The following is a 17,331-nucleotide window of genomic DNA, read 5'->3' as shown; positions in this document are numbered from 1 at the left end:
TAGGAGCAGTAACAGTCTAGTGCTGCCAGAGCTGGGTACTAATTAACCATTTCTTTGTCTCAGCTTTAAAAGAATTGAATGATTGTAGATCTCTGATTGATCCTGGAATGGAGTTCCAGTGTACTGCTGCCTGTACGGAGAAAGCATCATGACTAGAACCAATGAATTTAGTGTACAGACAGGTCTAATCTCAAGGGAGAAACATTTAGCAATGGTCGCTACAGAATCAATTAAATAGTGATTGAAAGCTTTTGCTACTTCAACTGGATTATTTGACAGTTTCTCATTAATGTTAAGTTCCTGCAGCTTCCTTACTTTGTTGGGATGTCCCGTTAGCTTGTGTAACTGATCCCAGATCATTTTAGTTTTACCTCTCGCCTTTTCTATTATAGTCAGGAAGAAATCTGCCTTAGCTTTTCTTAATTTCATTACCACTTTGTTTCTTAGCATAGCAAAATGTTGTCTGTCATGGCTCGATTTATTTTTAATTGCAGTTTTTAAGACAGAATCCCGTTCTTTCATTATTTTGAAGATATCATCATTTATCCAAGGAACAGAGTGTTTGATATGTTTGTGCCTAAATTTGCAACTAAAATCCTTGATAGTGTTCTCTAATTTATCTGAGAATGTTTTACTGTCTTCCTCAATGTCTATTCCCGAAAGTAGATCATCGCAATCAATTAGTTGAAGAGTGTGATGAAAAATATCTTGATTTCTTTTGGGGATTCTAAAAGATTCATCATCCCTGACCGAAGGCCTAAACCACTTGCTGGTTAGTTTCCTGGCTACCAGAGTTAGATTGTTGTCAGAAAGACCAGTTACCATGTTGAGAGTTTTTAGAACTCTATCAGGCCTATTACTAAATATTAAATCAATTTGGGTCCTGGAAGAATTGGTTAGTCTTGTGGGCCCACAGACAATCTGTACAAGGTCAAAGTCATCAGTTAGCCGTTTAAGATTCTTTCTAGATGATTTTTCCTCCCAGTTTATGTTAAAAATCACCCATAATAATGACCTCTTTACTGAAATTACATTATTTTAAAAGTTTCACAGACTCTGCCGCAGGACGCCATGGCGGAACTAGTCAGGAAGACTATTCTGAATGCCAGAGCGCCATCAACCCGTCCACAGTACGAATGTAGATGGAGGCTGTTTTCAGACTGGTGCGTGGGTCACAACGAGGACCCGGTGCAGTGCCCCGTGCCCGTTATACTTGAGTTTCTGCAGTCCCTCCTAGATAAGGACCGGTCTCCCTCTACCCTGAGGGTGTATGTAGCTGCTATCTCATGGCAGCATGTTAAAATTGACAATGACACGGTAGGGAGCCACAGGTTGGTGTCCCTCTTCTTAAAAAGGGGCTCAGGGACTGCGTCCCCCGAGCACCCCAAAGGCTCCTCCATGGGACCTGTCTGTGGTACTGGACATCCTATGCTTGCCTCCTTTCGAACCCCTGGTGGAGGCAGAGCTGAGATGGCTGTCGGCAAAGACCGTTTTTCTCCTTGCCACCACTTCGGCAAAGCGAGTAGGCGAACTGCACGCCCTGTCGGTGAGTTAGTCCTGTCTCAGGTGGAACTTGGATGGTTTGGGTGTTACACTATGGCTTAATGCAGCATTTCTCCATAAGGTGCTGGCAACAGCCTATCCGGCTTGCACAATTTGACCCCCCATTGGAAGAGGAGAGGTCAAGGCTCCTGTGCCCGGTCCGGGCCCTCAGAGCCTATGTCGAAGCCATCACAGGCATACGACAGTCAGAGCAGCTTTTCATCTGTCATGGTGGGACTAGGAAGAGCTGTGCCCTTTCAAAACAGCGCCTGTCCCACTGGATAGTGGAGGCCATTGCCTGTGGATACAAAGCGAATGGCTGTGCTCTGCCATCCGGAGTGAGGGGCCATTCTACCTAGGAATGTTTCCCATCATGGGCAACCCTGAGAGGTGTGCCGGTGGAGGATATATGTGCTGCAGCCTCATGGGCATCACCGAGCATGTTCACCAGATACTACAGGGTGAACGTTGCTACCCATCACTCACTGAGGGTGTTTCTTTGTCCAGATTCCTCTACTTGATCCATACGAGGTAGGCTCCTTGGGTTTCCTGTGACTCTGTTGATACAAGTCATCCAGTGCTAAGCACCGCCTCTGGCGGTCAGGAAGGATGAAATAGAACGAGAGTTATGTATGTAACTACGGTTCTATGAATCCTGGATGACCGCCAGAGTTATTTTCGTGATTTCGCGAGAAGATTCCATAGGCTTGATCTCGGGATGACACCGGAACTTATACCCGGCTGGGGGTCATCTGAGGTCACAAGTGACTTAGTTGTTATTAAAACTCGACCTGCGTGTGCGCGAGACGGAAGATATCCAGTGCTAAGCACCGCCTCTGGCGGTCATCCAGGATTCATAGAACCGTAGTTACATGCGTAACTCGTTGTCTAGGTTATCCTGTTTACATTACTACATGTGTAGTACTTGGATCATCAACTCTCATACCATGAGGAAAGATAAGGAAAGTTCCTACCTACACCTTGAGATTGAAGCTGTTCTGTGTTCCTGCTTTTTGGCTCCTTTAAGTGCCTCCACCCTGTTTATTGGCTCATCCAAACCAGAACAGACTGGACTATTGTGTTTTAGAATTGCATCAGCAGCTTCTGAGGCAGGTTGAGATTCCTGAGCAGCCAGATGTTGCTGGTGATATCCTGCAGGCGTCTACACCCCCAAACAGGACTGTTGGACAAAGACTTGTTTTTCAACCTTTCAGAGTAGCTGCTCTTTGCTCCTCTGATCTTCTTGATCAGTGTGTTCCTGGCCTGGTTGTACAATAATCTCCTGCCCCACCACTGCAGGCCTCTTCCTTGGCTTTTTGATATTATTTCTCAACTACACTTTTTTGTCAACAGTAATCAAAAGACATTTACATTTCTACAAGTGTCGTATTTGGATCATCAACTGTCATACCATGAGGGAAGTTCCTACCTACACCTTCAGATTGAAGCTGTTCTGGAACTTTATGTGCTGACTAAAAATAAAAAATAAGCGAACTGGTTTGAATAGAGTACAAGTTCTTGTTTGATGACTTTAGATTTTTGTTTCAAAACCCAAGCCGGGTTTGAATGTGTGTTGAAGGCGTCTCAACCTCCTGTTTGTAGACGTCAGCTCTGCCTTTAGTACCATCCTCCTTTCCTGCTGTTTGGCCCCTTCAAGCCTCCACCCTGACTTACCGTATTTTCCGCACTATAGGGCGCACTGGATTATAAGGCGCACTGTCAATGAATGGTCTATTTTCGATCTTTTTTCATATATAAAGCGCACCCGCCTATAAGGCGCATTAAGCGAAACAAAACAGTCAGTCAAACTTTATTAAACATGTTCACAATAACTCTCAACATTGTTCAAACGTTAATGAGCGTATTCAGAATAACTCCCAACCTTGTTCAGTTGTAACACGTAAAAAACAGTCTGATACCGCTAAATCAAACGTTAGCGTAACTCTGTGTGGTCTTCTTTACTTGGCGCAGGTCATCTTCTTCCTTCCTTCACTTCCTTACCATTGATTCATTAATGTTGAATTCTGTCGCAGCTGCTCTATTCCCATGTTCTACTGCGTGACTGATAGCCTTGAGTTTGAAGTCCGCGTCGTAAGCGTGTCTCTTGACAGGTGCCATTTTGGGGTCCTTACACACACACTGTAATATTATGTCGAAGCACAGTATGTATTACTCCGCGACGCTCCTGACTACGGTAGCCGTAAAGGGGCGTTCACACCAAACGCGTTGCGAATCTTTCACGAGTCTGGATCCCATATAAAGTCAACGCATAGACACGTTTGGTTGAAATTTTTGGTTGAATAGACGCGTTTCGCGCGTTGCGAAATTTCGCCAGAGTTGAAATATTTCAACTTCCAACGCAAGTTGCAAAAGTTTCGCAACTCGCCAGCCAATCAGTGTTGAGATGCTCCGCCCGTTGGACTGCTGCTGCTCTGGAAGCAGCCAATCAGCATTGAGATGCTCCGCCCGTTGGGCTGCTGCTGCTCTGGTAGCGCTGGAAGCGGAAGTTATCGAGGCGGAGTCGGTGAAACTCTCCGAGCTGTGTGAGCCTACGGGTGATGTTATGAACCCAAACACGAGGGCGTTAGATGTTCCGACGTTTATGGGATGTCCACAACAAGTATAAAGCAGAACTAGTGGTTATTTCGACCGTGGTGGATGGTGGAATTTATAACTGTTTTTACCGAGCCAAGCCACGGAGATAAGCCACGCCTCCTTTTCGCAACTGGTTGCGAAAGACACAAATGAACACAACTTGACTGGCGAATAAACTGACGCGAGTTATAAAGCCGTTTGGTGTGAACGTACCATAATGCTGCAAGCGGTGCGGCTTTGTAGTTTACCAAAGTCGTACTAAAACATTTTGACAGAGCGCCGTGTACCACACAAAATCGCTTCGAGGTCAGTAAGCACAACCAGAATTAATTCATATATAAGGCGCTCCGGATTATAAGGCGCACTGTCGTTTTTTGAGAAAATTAAAGGCTTTTAAGTGCGCTTTTAAGTGCGCTTTAAGTGCGCTTTTAAGTGCACCTTTAAGTGCACCTTTAAGTGCGCATTTAAGTGCGCTTTTAAGTGCGCTTTTAAGTGCGCTTTTAAGTGCGCTTTTAAGTGCGGAAAATACGGTAAACCTTTATGTTACTACTGCCTTCCTATAAGAGGTGATGTAACTATTAATGTTGTGTTTCTTGATTTCAGCAGATATACATGTAGCTTTAGAGGTTAAGCATGCATTGTGGTCTTAGTCTGAAATTCTCTACCACATGAACTAATGTCTGCTACAACAGACTATCAATCAATCAAACTTTTATTTCAGACTCAAGGTCCAGATAGTACAACAAATTAAATAGAATAAAATACATACAAAATCACAAGTAAAATACATAGACCTACTGTAGTGACCCCGTTGCCTGTCAACAAGTGGTCACTATGGTTGCTACAGGTTTAGTCTTGACGCGTGCAATAAGTAGATGCCATGTCCAGTTTTTAGTTTGAAATGTTATTTATTTGTAATGTTGTAGGTCTTTTCAACAGAAACCAAAATGTACAGAAGAAAAGAGTGAAAGAAATCAAACCGTAGGTTTGTCGAACACTGTCTACTTCCGCCCGGTCAAAAGACTGTGTGCGCCTGCCAGTCTAGCAACACCTGGCCTTAGTTTTCCTCTTGATTATATTGGCCTGTCTCAATTGACAGTCGTCGCCCTACAACCCCTAGTGGTGGGAGGTCCAACAAAACACAAGTAAACAAAATGGCTCTTACACCTACCAATAGAAAACAGCTTGGAAAGTATTAACTCCTGCAGCCACAAACATTTCACTGGCACTACTCCATCTCGGTCTCTTCAATAATATTCTCATGGCATCATTATAAGCTACTTGAAGTTTCTGTAAGCTTGCTTTTTGTAATTAGACCACAAGTGTGCAGTGTAGAGAAGTGTACACTATGCTCTAAAACAGAGACATCTTCACTCCATCTGTCCACATATAAACCTGTGTGAGAGAATGTTTGCTTGTGCATACTTCATACGACATTGCCTATAGATATCTTCATCATCGGTCATCTATATAATAAATGTCCAAGATATTTTTACCTTATCACAGACACTGAGGTAATTATCAGACAATTTGAAGTCAGGGAATTTTACACTTTTGTCCTCTTTGGTTCTACAGATCAGGATAGCACTCTTACTGGCATTGTATTTGATGTCATGTTCCACACCATATACAGTACATACAGTAAGGAGCTGCTGAAGACCAGCCCTACATGGGCTAAGAATCACAAGATCATCTGCATACATAATATGATTAACTAAAGTTTTACCAATCATGCACCCAGTATTACAGGCGTTCAACTTCTTGGACAGATCATCAATATATAGATTCAAAAGAACTGGGGACAAGATCCCCCCTTAGCAGACCCCAAATGGGGCTGAGACACTTTGGCCCTATTTAACTTGCATCGTCTGGTGGGCATACCAGTAAGCCAGAATTCTCACAATGTGTTTGGGGACACCTCTTTGACTCAATTTTACAAACACCTCTCCATGATTAACACGGTCAAAATCTTTGGAGTCATCAATAAAACACATGAGAACGGATGAGTTTTGATTTCTATATTTGTTGACAATTTCCTTTAAGGCATATACACAAGTCAGTGCAATGGGCCTGTAATTATCTAGGCTACCTACTACCTAGCTCTGTTTTTAATGACAGGCACTAACAGAACCGACAGCATTGAGTCTGGTAACAAGCCATGCGTCACAAAGCCAGTAAAACAAATGGCAAGAAGAGGAGCTATCCTCGGACGAGCATATTTAAGGTGTTCAGCAGTAATATGGTCTAAACCACTTGCTTTGCCATCAGTCAGCTTATTTATAGCTTGGTACACCTCATGTGACATAATCGTCGTTGGCACATTACTCTCAATATTGGCCACCTTTATATAAGTCACTTTTGATACAGTTGAATAAGGTACTATAATGCTGTCACCATAACTCAGCAATATTGTCTGAGAGGGGTTTTGAAATTTTTTCTCAACTGGCATCAAAACACCTTGTTAACACTTAACATTGTCTAGGATTCTCTTGTTTGCATTACTACAAGTGTCGTATTTGGATTATCAACTGTTAGATGATGAGGAAAGATAAGTGAAGTTCTGACAAACATCTTCAGATTGTATCTACTCTAAGTTCAGGCTTGTTGGCTCCTTTAAGCCCCTCCACCCTGACTTCTACCTCCCTCTCTGTGCATTGACATAATAATAAAGGTGTGTTTCACCATTGCATTTTTTGCATTCCTGACTTTCCGTTGTAGTCGGTTACTGTCCTGAGGCAGGTTTAACTTCCTGAAAGGCCAGGTGTAGCTGGTGATGTTCTGACAGGCATGAAGGATGTTTTAGCTTTTGCTTAAAAAAAAACAAATGGCTTGCTTGTGAGTAGAATTACCAATGAAGTAATCCTATTAAAGTTGTGTTTTTGTCACTAATTGCATACATTTTTACTCATGCTCAAATCATGTTGACTTTTACATCTCTAATAAGTATGTGACACACTGAATGACACAATTGAATCCCATGCCGTTTTAATTTTAACTGCAAACAATGCCAAAGATTATGCCTTAAATACAGGTTCTGGTGAAGTGTGCCCCAACACAAGACCCCTGCACCACCATGATGTCAAACACAAAGATAATATAATTTTTTTTTAGAAGATTGAAGATTGAAGACATGGTTCACATATTGTCTTTCAGAGCTAAATCTTGCTAGGGCAACTGCAATCCAAAACTTGGGTTGGATACTTTTTAGATATCTAATGTCCTATTTTTCAAAGCTAAATCAGACTTAGGTCTGACAGCTTGAATAACCCTTCTACATTTTTAAGGTTGTTAGCTCAATATTGTCAGGCATTAGTAGTGCTAAATAAAGCTGAAATATATAATTATTGCAGACAAAACAAGTATGTTAAATACCCTAAAACAGCATGAAAACGCATATGAAACGCAAATTGCAATGGCTTAACATTCTTCTGACTCACAATAGAAGTTCCCTTTTGATTTTAACTTCAACTCATTTAACGAGTGAACAGGGTACTTTAAAAAAAGATAAACATCAGGAAATTAGCTAGCCTTGATAGTCAAGTATCTGTTATTTTGGACTTTGACCTCTTTGATGCATATCAGTCCAAGCTCAAATATGTCCTATCAAAACTGCTCATTTAACTTATTTCTACATGTCTATGTAAAACACGATTCACACAAAGATACAGGTACCCCATCATAGGCCGACTTAACATGATACAGCCTAGAGTATAGTCAGAATGTAACCCACAACCCAGCATGCAAAACAGGTGTTAAAAGGTATTGATATAGTTGCTTCATGCAGAGAGATAAAACAGCTTGAGTTAAATAGCAATACTGTTCTCGATATGAGCAGGGTCCAGGTAGCTGTAAGGTATTTCAAGCTGCAAGTTCCTTGTTGCAATTGCTTCACTGAGGTTGGACAACTCTGCTTGAAATTCTTTAATCATCTGCTTTGGAGCAGGCTCCTGGAATCGTTCATCGGGGTATGAACCCATGGGAACCTGCCAAAAGGACAAAACAAAACAGTGAATCAGATTGACACAGTAATGTGTTTGGTATAAATTATTTTAAACACTTAAAATGCGAACGTGTTATAATGAGTATTTATCATCACAAAACCTACCATGTCAGAGTATGTCTCTGAAAGTATCCAACCGAGTGCTCCAAAGTTGACTGTCTCACCAACATTTGGGAGAGTCTCCAAAATTGTCTCCATGCTTGACTGCCCCTTAGTGGTTGGAGGAGGTTTGCGCAGCAGAAGTGAGCCATTTGGCATCCAGGAGTAGTAGTCAAACTAAATTAAGAAAGAAATCTCAACATGTCACAACTAAATTAATAAAATAAACTTGATTTAATGTCAATCTACACTGGGAATTTAAACTTTGCACCATTGTAGGGTATATATGACTGCTGCTTTTTATTCTATTCTAGTCTTGATTAGTCTATAACAATTGCAGAGTTTCTATGATATTCGAGTATTCTGTGAAACCTCTTCCCAAATGTAATGCTCAACTAAAGAAAAAGTGTAATAAATTAAAAGCAGATTGCAGACCTGCCAAATGTTCATACATCTGTTTTAGTGTTAAAACTAACTCATACTTGATCAAACATCAATAAACATTCCAATGTCCCAACTAATTACCTGCCCATTGTTTACTGCAGCATGTTGAGCCGTCACTGTGAAGATCACCATGGTGATGAATTTGATCACCTCCTCGACAGTATGAAAGCTCTCTGGAGACCCTGTTGGTAGCATAATTACTATCAGTTCATTATTGGCAATCACAATCTTCATTGCAATATTAAAGGCTCACTGTTAAATACCTGAGGCTTTGTTTCCCAAGAAGCCATGTGTGAATATCTCACTGATCCATTCCTGCAGCTCATTGTCTTTACGCACTTCACTGTCTGAGGGATAGTAGTACTCCACTACTGCCTTCACGAAGCTAGTGAACACAAAATAGATTTAATTTACATTTTGTATCTGTGAATAAGACTCTAATATGTTGCTTGTAGAATTAACCGGTGTGGACAGTTGGAATAATTATTTAAGATAACCTGTTGATGATGTCCCACAGCTTCAGGCCATCATCTCTGTAGTAGAAGTTGGGGATGGATTCCAGTCCTCGTGCAGTGATGTCCTCTGGCAGACAGAGGGAGCTGTAGGTCGTTTCAGAGAGAGCCCTTCTCATGAGCTCTGTCAGTCCGTCATATCCAAGTGAACTCTAATAAGTAATTAATGCACAGATATTGAAAATCAAACACATTTCTTCAAGTAAAAGAATTATGTATTGTATTCAGAAATATGTATTTTACAGAGCCATACAATACTGAAAGCCCCATCAGGTCCAAAAAGATTTTTGCGGCCTCCAGTGTTTATGTACAGAGTAGACTTGAAGTGTGGAATCAGCAGCTGTACAGACAAAGAGAATAATTTTAAAAGTCATGTTTGCTCATTTGAGCAAACAACAGGCAGCACATCTTGTTTGTGTTGATCACCAAAGGAATCCAGGAAACAAGAGTAAACCCTGATGGATGCAAAGTTATTGATCTATAACAAGTTAACTGTCACTTCAAAAGCTAGAAAATGTAATACTGAGTAAAAAGGTAACGCTTAGAGGTGATTCACCATTGATGGAAAATACAACCACATTCTTTGTAAAGATATTACAATATATATTTGGTCTGCACTATTAAGACCATTGCTTACTAGAATAAACACATACACAATTGGTTTACTATGGAAAGGAGACTTTCAATGAGCTGTCTTTTATAGAGAAGTATATAAAAGATCCTCAAATGGTGGAGGGCAAGGTTCCCTGCAAAACAATCTTGAGAGTGATATGCACATTTCTTTTATAGACTGAACGACTGTCAGAAGGGCAACATCTTATATAAAGTAGAAAACAAAGTGAACATCAAAAGTGAAAAATTAGCATACTACAATAACAAATATAAGAGCACAATCCAACAGGAAACACGGGGCGAGACAGAGAGGGAATCGACAAGTTTCCTATTCAATATTTCGTTGCCATATTTCCTGTTTACCCTTTTACTTTCGAGCTGTACCTAGCTACTTCCTCCCCGGAGTCTTTGTGACTTCACATCTCATAAGGTCTATTGGACCTGGCTGTGTCTGAAGCTGGTCCTGGGTCCTTGCCCCTGCTTCCTGCATCTGGCCTGGGCCTGGCCTCCTTCCCAATGGTCCTGCCTCCTTCTCTGTGCCTCCTGGTGGGCCGGCCTCCTGCCTCTCTTTCTCCTTCTGTTTCATGGATCGTGGTCCATGCCTAGTAATTATTCATACATTTCTGTCATATTCATTAAATGTGTTGTAACTCTGTAACGCTGTTCATATGTACACATGACATCTATTGCTTCTGTCCATCCGGGGAGAGGGATCCTCCTCTGTTGCTCTACTGGAGGTTTCTTCCTTTTTTCCCTGTGAAAGGGTTTTTCTATTATTTGGGAGTTTTTCCTGATCCGATGGGAGGTCCTGGGACAGGGATGTCGTATGTGTACAGATTGTAAAGTCCTCTGAGGCAAATTTGTAATTTGTGATTTTGGGCTACACAAAATAAACTGAATGTTTCTCTTTATGGTAATACTTATTTATTTATATATTATCGGTGAATTACTCAATGGAAATAGATATTTTTTTAATTGCAATTTTATGTGACTATTTTGAGACCAACATGACATATACGTAAGTTAAGATAATCTTGATTGCATGCATTCCTCATCACTTTTTCTGTCATTTCCTGTCTCTGCTCTATTGACTCTCTAGTAACGACATACAAAAAAATCAGTTCAGATCATTGAAATATATTTAAAAAAGTGCACCAGCAATCATACCTTATAGAGGGGATGAATCACAGAGAATTTGCGGAGAGCAGCAACAGTATAGACCTCTGCCAGAAAGTGAGTTTTCATGAGGTGTTGGACTGCTTGATGATCCATGGAAACAACATTTTTAATAAACATCTTGGCGAGCAGCCAGTCAGTCTCTGAGTCACTGGGCAGAAAGATGGGGTTCTGCTCAGAAGGTTGTTGATGCAACTGGAATTTGATGAAAACATTTTTATTTGTTGTAGGTTAAAGAATGTCAACTGGACTTTTGAAAACATAGTAATGTAGTGTGGAACGTAATATGATCATGTGACTAGACCTGTATTGCAATGGGCATCAGTTTGTTTTCTGGGTTCAAGTAGAGCAAACAGAGACCAGCAGTCACGTGCAGAGGTTTTCCATTATAGGCTCTCGGGGGTATTCCTTCCATCTTCTTATGGTCAGAGAGGAATATATTGCCTTTCTGTATGGGAATGAAAGACAGAGGACAGAATTGCACAGATAAATCAAGGCAAAATTATATTGGGATGATAAACACACAAAACCGTCTCCCAAAGCCGAGATTATCTCCAAACTAAAGCCACTCTTCTTCTTTCATACCTTCACTTCCTCCTGCAGAGAGCTTCCCTCTTCCAGGAACGGCTTCACCATCTCCTCTGTGACTGGAAAGTTTGGGGGAAGCTCTGAGCAGCGCTTGATCACTTTGGGATTGAGTCCGTTCAGGAACTGGAATCCATAAAAGTCATCTTCCTTCCAGTGCTCGCTAACATACTCTGGAAGAATTGCAAATATGATATATAATATAATATATGTATATGTTTTGCCCAACAGGAACAACATCTAATACAACATTGTAAACTAATTTAAATGGTTAAGTAATTATGGGTTGTATTCAGTTGTATAGACGCACCATGTGTTACACCCAGACCTTCTGAGTAGTTCACTGTCTGTTTTCTGTTGTGTTGTCTGTCACTTACCCAGTCTCTCGTTTCAGAATCCTCCCTCCTTGTGTGTCGTCTTCATGTGTGATTGCAGACCCCGCCCTCATTGTTTCCACCTGTGTCTCGTTTTGTTTCCACCTGTGTCTCGTTTCCCTGTGTATTTAGTCTGTGTCAACCCCTTGTTCTGTGTCAGTTCGGCTCTTAATGTTGCCCAGTAAAGATCCCTATTTCCTGAGTTCTGAATAACGCCTCTTTATCTGCATTTTGAGTCCTATTTCCTGTGGCTCCCAGCCAATCCGTGACACCATGTGGATATCTTAACTCTGCTGAGTGCACCTTTAAAAGTGTTCCTTGGGTTTTAATTTTGGGATAATTTTACATTTGTGTAAATCCTAGATAGATTAGAGATATTAGTGCCGAGTCCATTTAAATAATTTAAGATGCAGTATATCAACTTTTCTTAAAAGGCTTTCATACATATTGTATTATCATTGCAGAATGAACTGTTTTGTTGAACTAATGATAGAATTGGCCAAATGCTCATATTCATTGACATTGAATGATATTATTAATGATGTGGAAAAACAACCTACCTGTCATTGTTGTCTTTTTCCACCAGAAGATTTTGTTCATGTCTTCAATGCTTTCCCATTTTTCAGCAGATCCAAGCAGTCCCTTGAGTTCCAGCTCAATACCACTGAAGTAAGACAGAGTAAAACAAAAAAAGTATTTATAATACATGATTAAACAGAATACTGATATTTATGTGTCAAATTGTCTTTTTGCCTCAAAACATAGAACATGTAACCAGTTGACTATACAATATGTATGTACACATACGTTTTCATTTTCTCATAATCTATTTCAGATGATTTGGAATGAGAGAAGCGGATTTCAGCTGGGAGCTCCAACACATTATTGAAATGGTTGATGTGGGGTAGTCCTTCAGCCAAAATCTTCCATCTAAAAAACAGCCCCACAAAATAAAAGAAGTTACCAAAAGGCACGTATGAATTTCTCCAGATGAACTTCTGAGACCATAACAGCATATGCTGGTACATACTGTACTGCTCACATACAAACTTACTGGTAAAAGCTCTTTTTAAGTATCAGCTCTTTTTCGCGGTGTTCAATCATAACGGGATGGTCCTCCTCAAAACCCTTCAAGGCTGAGACATGAAGAGAACATTACATCAATACAACTTTAAAATTGACAAACTGTCAACAAAACAAACATGTGAAAATAAGTTGTATCTATAAATCTCAATATTTATGATCTTTCATCAATTATTTGGGGACCTTGAAACAGACCTCTTCCTCCTCTGAGCTCCACCAGTTCTCCTCTAGAGATCCATCTGTAACAGGGGAAAAGAATGGCTTCTCCTTCAGGAGTCGTCACCACTATCTTGGAGAGGTACCACTCATCTTCTGGGAGATAGCAAAAAGGATCTTTCTCCACCTTGATGAGCAGAAGTTTCTCCAGAGACAGATTGGTGCTCAGGGTGTAAGTTCCTGTCTTGAAACAAAGGTTCATGTAAATTTAAACATACAAATACAATATTACAGTTCAACATGAATGTTAGAGTATTGTGAATAACAGTTTAACCCATACTATATAGTATAATATATGTAAGTATCTGAGTACAAATGTCCGCACAGACCGGACAGTCTTCTTAAATATTTATTTTAATATTAAAACATATAGAAATATATATCATCATCTCGTGATAGATGAGCATGCCAACTGGCTGGTGAAAGCCCTTCATAGAATACATCCTAGTAGAAATATTAAAAATTCCAGCTTTTAAAAAGCAATAAGTTAGACTCTGACAAGTTAATTTAAATGTATCATGTGACCTTAGCACCATTAAGATTAAATGCCATTAGATTGTGTTTTCAGTGTATGATTTGAAACGTAAGCCTGTGAAGAACAACCAAAAATATATTGTGTGTGAATGCACGGTAGTCTTTGTAACATCCCAGAATGTCAAAGTCAATGAAGTTCTCCGTAGGAATGGCAGAGTGTACAAGTCCAGGTGGAAGGAAGGAGGGAAGCAAAGGTAGGCTAAAGCTTAGTGAAGCCGGGAGGAGGCGTGCGTGTGCCAGAAAAAGATGTCGTCATTGCATGCATGTTCACCGGGATGGTTCAATCTGAGCTTTTCAGATTTCATAATGACTAACAATACACTGATAAAAGCACTATAAACATGTCATAAACAGTTTATATTACATAGAACGAAAGTTCTATGCAATATAAACTGTATATAAATGTAATATAAACTGTATATAAATAGGCATCAAAATAGAGCTTGTTTAATCAAAACTAAATTCGCGGGAATGATCCCTTGGACTCCCTGCAGATGTCCAGGCTTAGCCCTGAATGTCCTCAAACTCTAGAAACACTCCTTGCTGACTCAGTTCAGTATGTATGTTGCTTTAGGCAAGCGTCTAAAGAGAACATATCTCCGCCAAGACTAGACATACTTTCACTTTTTTTAAAAAATAAATGTATCCGACTGTGGCACCAATGGAAAGCATTAAGAATAACTATACAGAAATAGTCACTTTTATTGCTGATGCTCTCATTTGCTTATGTATTAGTATTACATTGAGACCTAATAACCTAACGTGTCACTCTTCCCTGCTTGTCTTCCTGTTCATCCAAGTGTTTATTCCCTTGCTATTCTTCCTGTCCCTATAGTTTGGATCATCCTCCTGGTTCCCCAGTCTGCCTGCCCTATCTTGTCCTGCCCGGTTTCCACCCTCGCCCCCTGTCCTCAGATCCATGACAGTTTTCCCTTTGTGTCAACCGGGAAATAAACATGAAGTGTATTATTTATATAAAAGTTTGATGTTTCTTCAAATAGGCAGAAGACAAATATACAAACAAAAGCCATTACATTGTCCCAGACCTAATTTAAGGATGTTCAACAGGATTCAACTTACTGTCCCAGTCGAAAAGTCAGTTCCAAAGTTGTCCAACTCGGTTCTCTCACTCTGCCCTTCAGTGCCAAATAATGTGACGTATATGTGGTCATTTGTTCCTGAATATTTCATGTCACCCGTTGTGACCTCTAGCTTGTACTCAGCCATGGTCAGTCTGTGGAAACTGTCGAGAAAATTGCAGAGTGAATACTCCAATCTTCTGCAAAAAGACATTGTATGTATATATTTTGCTCCTGTTTACACTAAATGTTTAACATTTGTAAATTATTTATTATTTAGCTTTTGGTAGTTTTTAAACTAAACTCTAAACTCCTAAAGAATGTTAAATGTTAACAGGCATAAAACAACCCTGTTAACATTTAACATTCTTTAGGATTATCTTGTTTACATTACTACAAGTGTAGTATTTGGATCATCAACTGTCATACCATGAGGAAAGATAAGGAAAATGATTACCTACACCTTCAGGTTGAAGCTGTCCTCTGCTCTGTGTTCCTTTAAGCGCCTCCACCCTGACTTCAATTTTTTGTTTACGACCGCCCTCCCATAAGTAACTCTCAACTATAAATGTTCCTACCGACACCATTAGGTTGAATCTGTTCTGTACTCTGTGTTCCTGCTTGTCAGCTCTTGTAAGTCCCTGCCTTCTACCATTTTGTTACTACCTCTCTCAGGGCCACTTTTCAGGCTGGGAATGTCAGGCTCAAGACCAGCCCACTTTTTCCATGGTAGTGGAAATTGGATAAATGAGTTCAGCAAGTTCAGCTCTTACTATCCTGTAGTTTTTAAAAAATGAATACCATGGTCCAACAAATAATGTAAAGGTTAAATACAACAATAATAATCCACTTAAGATGAGAAGTTAACAAAAAATATTCCACTATTCCACAAGGATAGGTTGATAAATTAACAAAAGCAGAAATAAATAAATAAAACATTTGAAACATATCCCACTCTTCAACAAAGAGGCATATTGAACTAATGTTTACAGTTCAACTCAGTTCAACTCCGAAGCTACAAAGAAAAATGTTGAGTCATATTACTGCATACTTTGTTGAATTGTAGTGGATTTTATATATACTTGCACATGTAGATAAGAAAGTTTATGTTTTAAATTAATACATAAAGAAAGTTATGATAATTAATTTGGGATATTATGAGGAATATTCTGGAGGAATGTATTATGAAACATAAGAGAGGTTCACTGTTTTATTATTCTGTTTGTTAATGACAAATGTAATAATTAACTATATGATGCATGAGAATGAATGTTTTATTGTTTAGACAATAGTTAAAATCAACTTAATATTTTGCTTGGGAATAGGTTGACAACGCTATTAATCAAGGCTATAACGTTAGCCGAATAGTTACGTTGTTAATCAATAGGCCTTTGTCTCTCTTTACCAGTTGCCACTTGTGTTTGTCCTCTTGAAAATAAATCAGTAAACGTGGCACATTTGGCAGCATCCTCCTCCAATGCCTTTCTTTTTTTCAACCTGGCTTTTTCAGCCCCTCCTGCCCTCTTCCTCCCGTCCATCCTCCCTGACGCGTATCGCTGCGGTCGGGCCGGCCCAGCTATCCGTAGCCTATCTGAGAAAAGCTTTTGGAAAAGACGGGCTACGGACCGAACCAACTCTATTTGGGAGGGGAGAATTTCCTCACATGGTACAACCCAGAGGCTGCGGTGTAAGAATGCGGAACGTGTGTAGCCCACTTTAAGAGAAGATGAACTAACGTGACAAATGTCAACAAATACATTTCTCGACCGGCCCAGAAGTGAAGCGGCCCATCGGGAACTCTCCCGATTTTCCCGATTACCCACCCCGGCCCTGACCTCCCTCCAATAAGAGATGACGTTACTCTCAACAAACGTGTTTTTCAAACTTTCAAAGTAGCTGCTCTTTGCTACTGCAACCTGCGTGATCTCGGGGTAATATGTGCCCAATGCTTGTCGTTTGACCCCCATGTTAAGCAGCTGTCCAGATCTTGTTTCTTCCACCTTAGAAACATTAGCAAACTGCTATCTGTATTATCAACAACTGAATTAGAGATGATCATACATGCTTTTTAAATTTTTTAATTTGTTTATTTGATAAGGGACAGTGTACATTAATATAAACATTTCTGTAAATGTGCCAGAGTTAGCCAAGAGGCTATTTTTCATCTGTAGTCCCAAGATGCAGATGTTATGAAACAAACTGTCGTGGTAGTGAAATCAGGACTTGAGACGAGCAAATTAAAATCAATCAATGAACATTTATTCAATCGTAACAGGAGTATTATGTCCAGCAGTTAAACATGCATGCATGGCCCAAAATCTAGCTAAAATAGCAAAGAAAAAGGGCAACTTAGCAAGAGTGCGCACTTAGCCTATATCGTCCTTAAGGGCATTTTTGATTTGTCGACTATAAGGTGGAGGCGGCTCTTGGTTTAGACTTTCTGAGAGCCTCATTGGAGCACAGGATGGTCCCATCCTCTA

The 17,331-nt window shown here is 40.1% G+C and overlaps 1 protein-coding gene across 2 annotated transcripts; it reads right to left on the bottom strand.

Moving 5' to 3' along the window:
• Positions 1–6,140: 6,140 nt before the first annotated feature.
• On the bottom strand, positions 6,141–15,526 carry LOC117727281 (hydroperoxide isomerase ALOXE3-like). 2 transcript variants are annotated; one of them, XM_034527497.1, is made up of 15 exons: positions 15,309–15,526; positions 14,853–15,015; positions 13,218–13,422; positions 12,994–13,075; positions 12,747–12,869; positions 12,500–12,603; positions 11,566–11,738; positions 11,285–11,428; positions 10,972–11,175; positions 9,446–9,532; positions 9,178–9,344; positions 8,944–9,065; positions 8,762–8,862; positions 8,243–8,413; positions 6,141–8,120 (listed from the first exon to the last, which is right to left on the bottom strand). In XM_034527497.1, exons 2-15 carry the CDS (start codon positions 14,997–14,999, stop codon positions 7,941–7,943), a joined length of 2,010 nt encoding a protein of 669 aa, XP_034383388.1. In that variant the 5' UTR covers positions 15,000–15,015; positions 15,309–15,526; the 3' UTR covers positions 6,141–7,940. The 2 variants fall into 2 exon arrangements, with proteins under 2 accessions (XP_034383388.1, XP_034383389.1); XM_034527498.1 differs by having other exon boundaries at positions 15,313–15,526.
• Positions 15,527–17,331: the final 1,805 nt, after the last annotated feature.

This window comes from Cyclopterus lumpus, chromosome 24 (assembly GCF_009769545.1).
Source record: "Cyclopterus lumpus isolate fCycLum1 chromosome 24, fCycLum1.pri, whole genome shotgun sequence".
NCBI lineage: Eukaryota > Metazoa > Chordata > Actinopteri > Perciformes > Cyclopteridae > Cyclopterus > Cyclopterus lumpus.
Note: the sequence above shows the minus strand (reverse complement) of the source record. Positions and strands in the feature narration are given on the sequence as shown.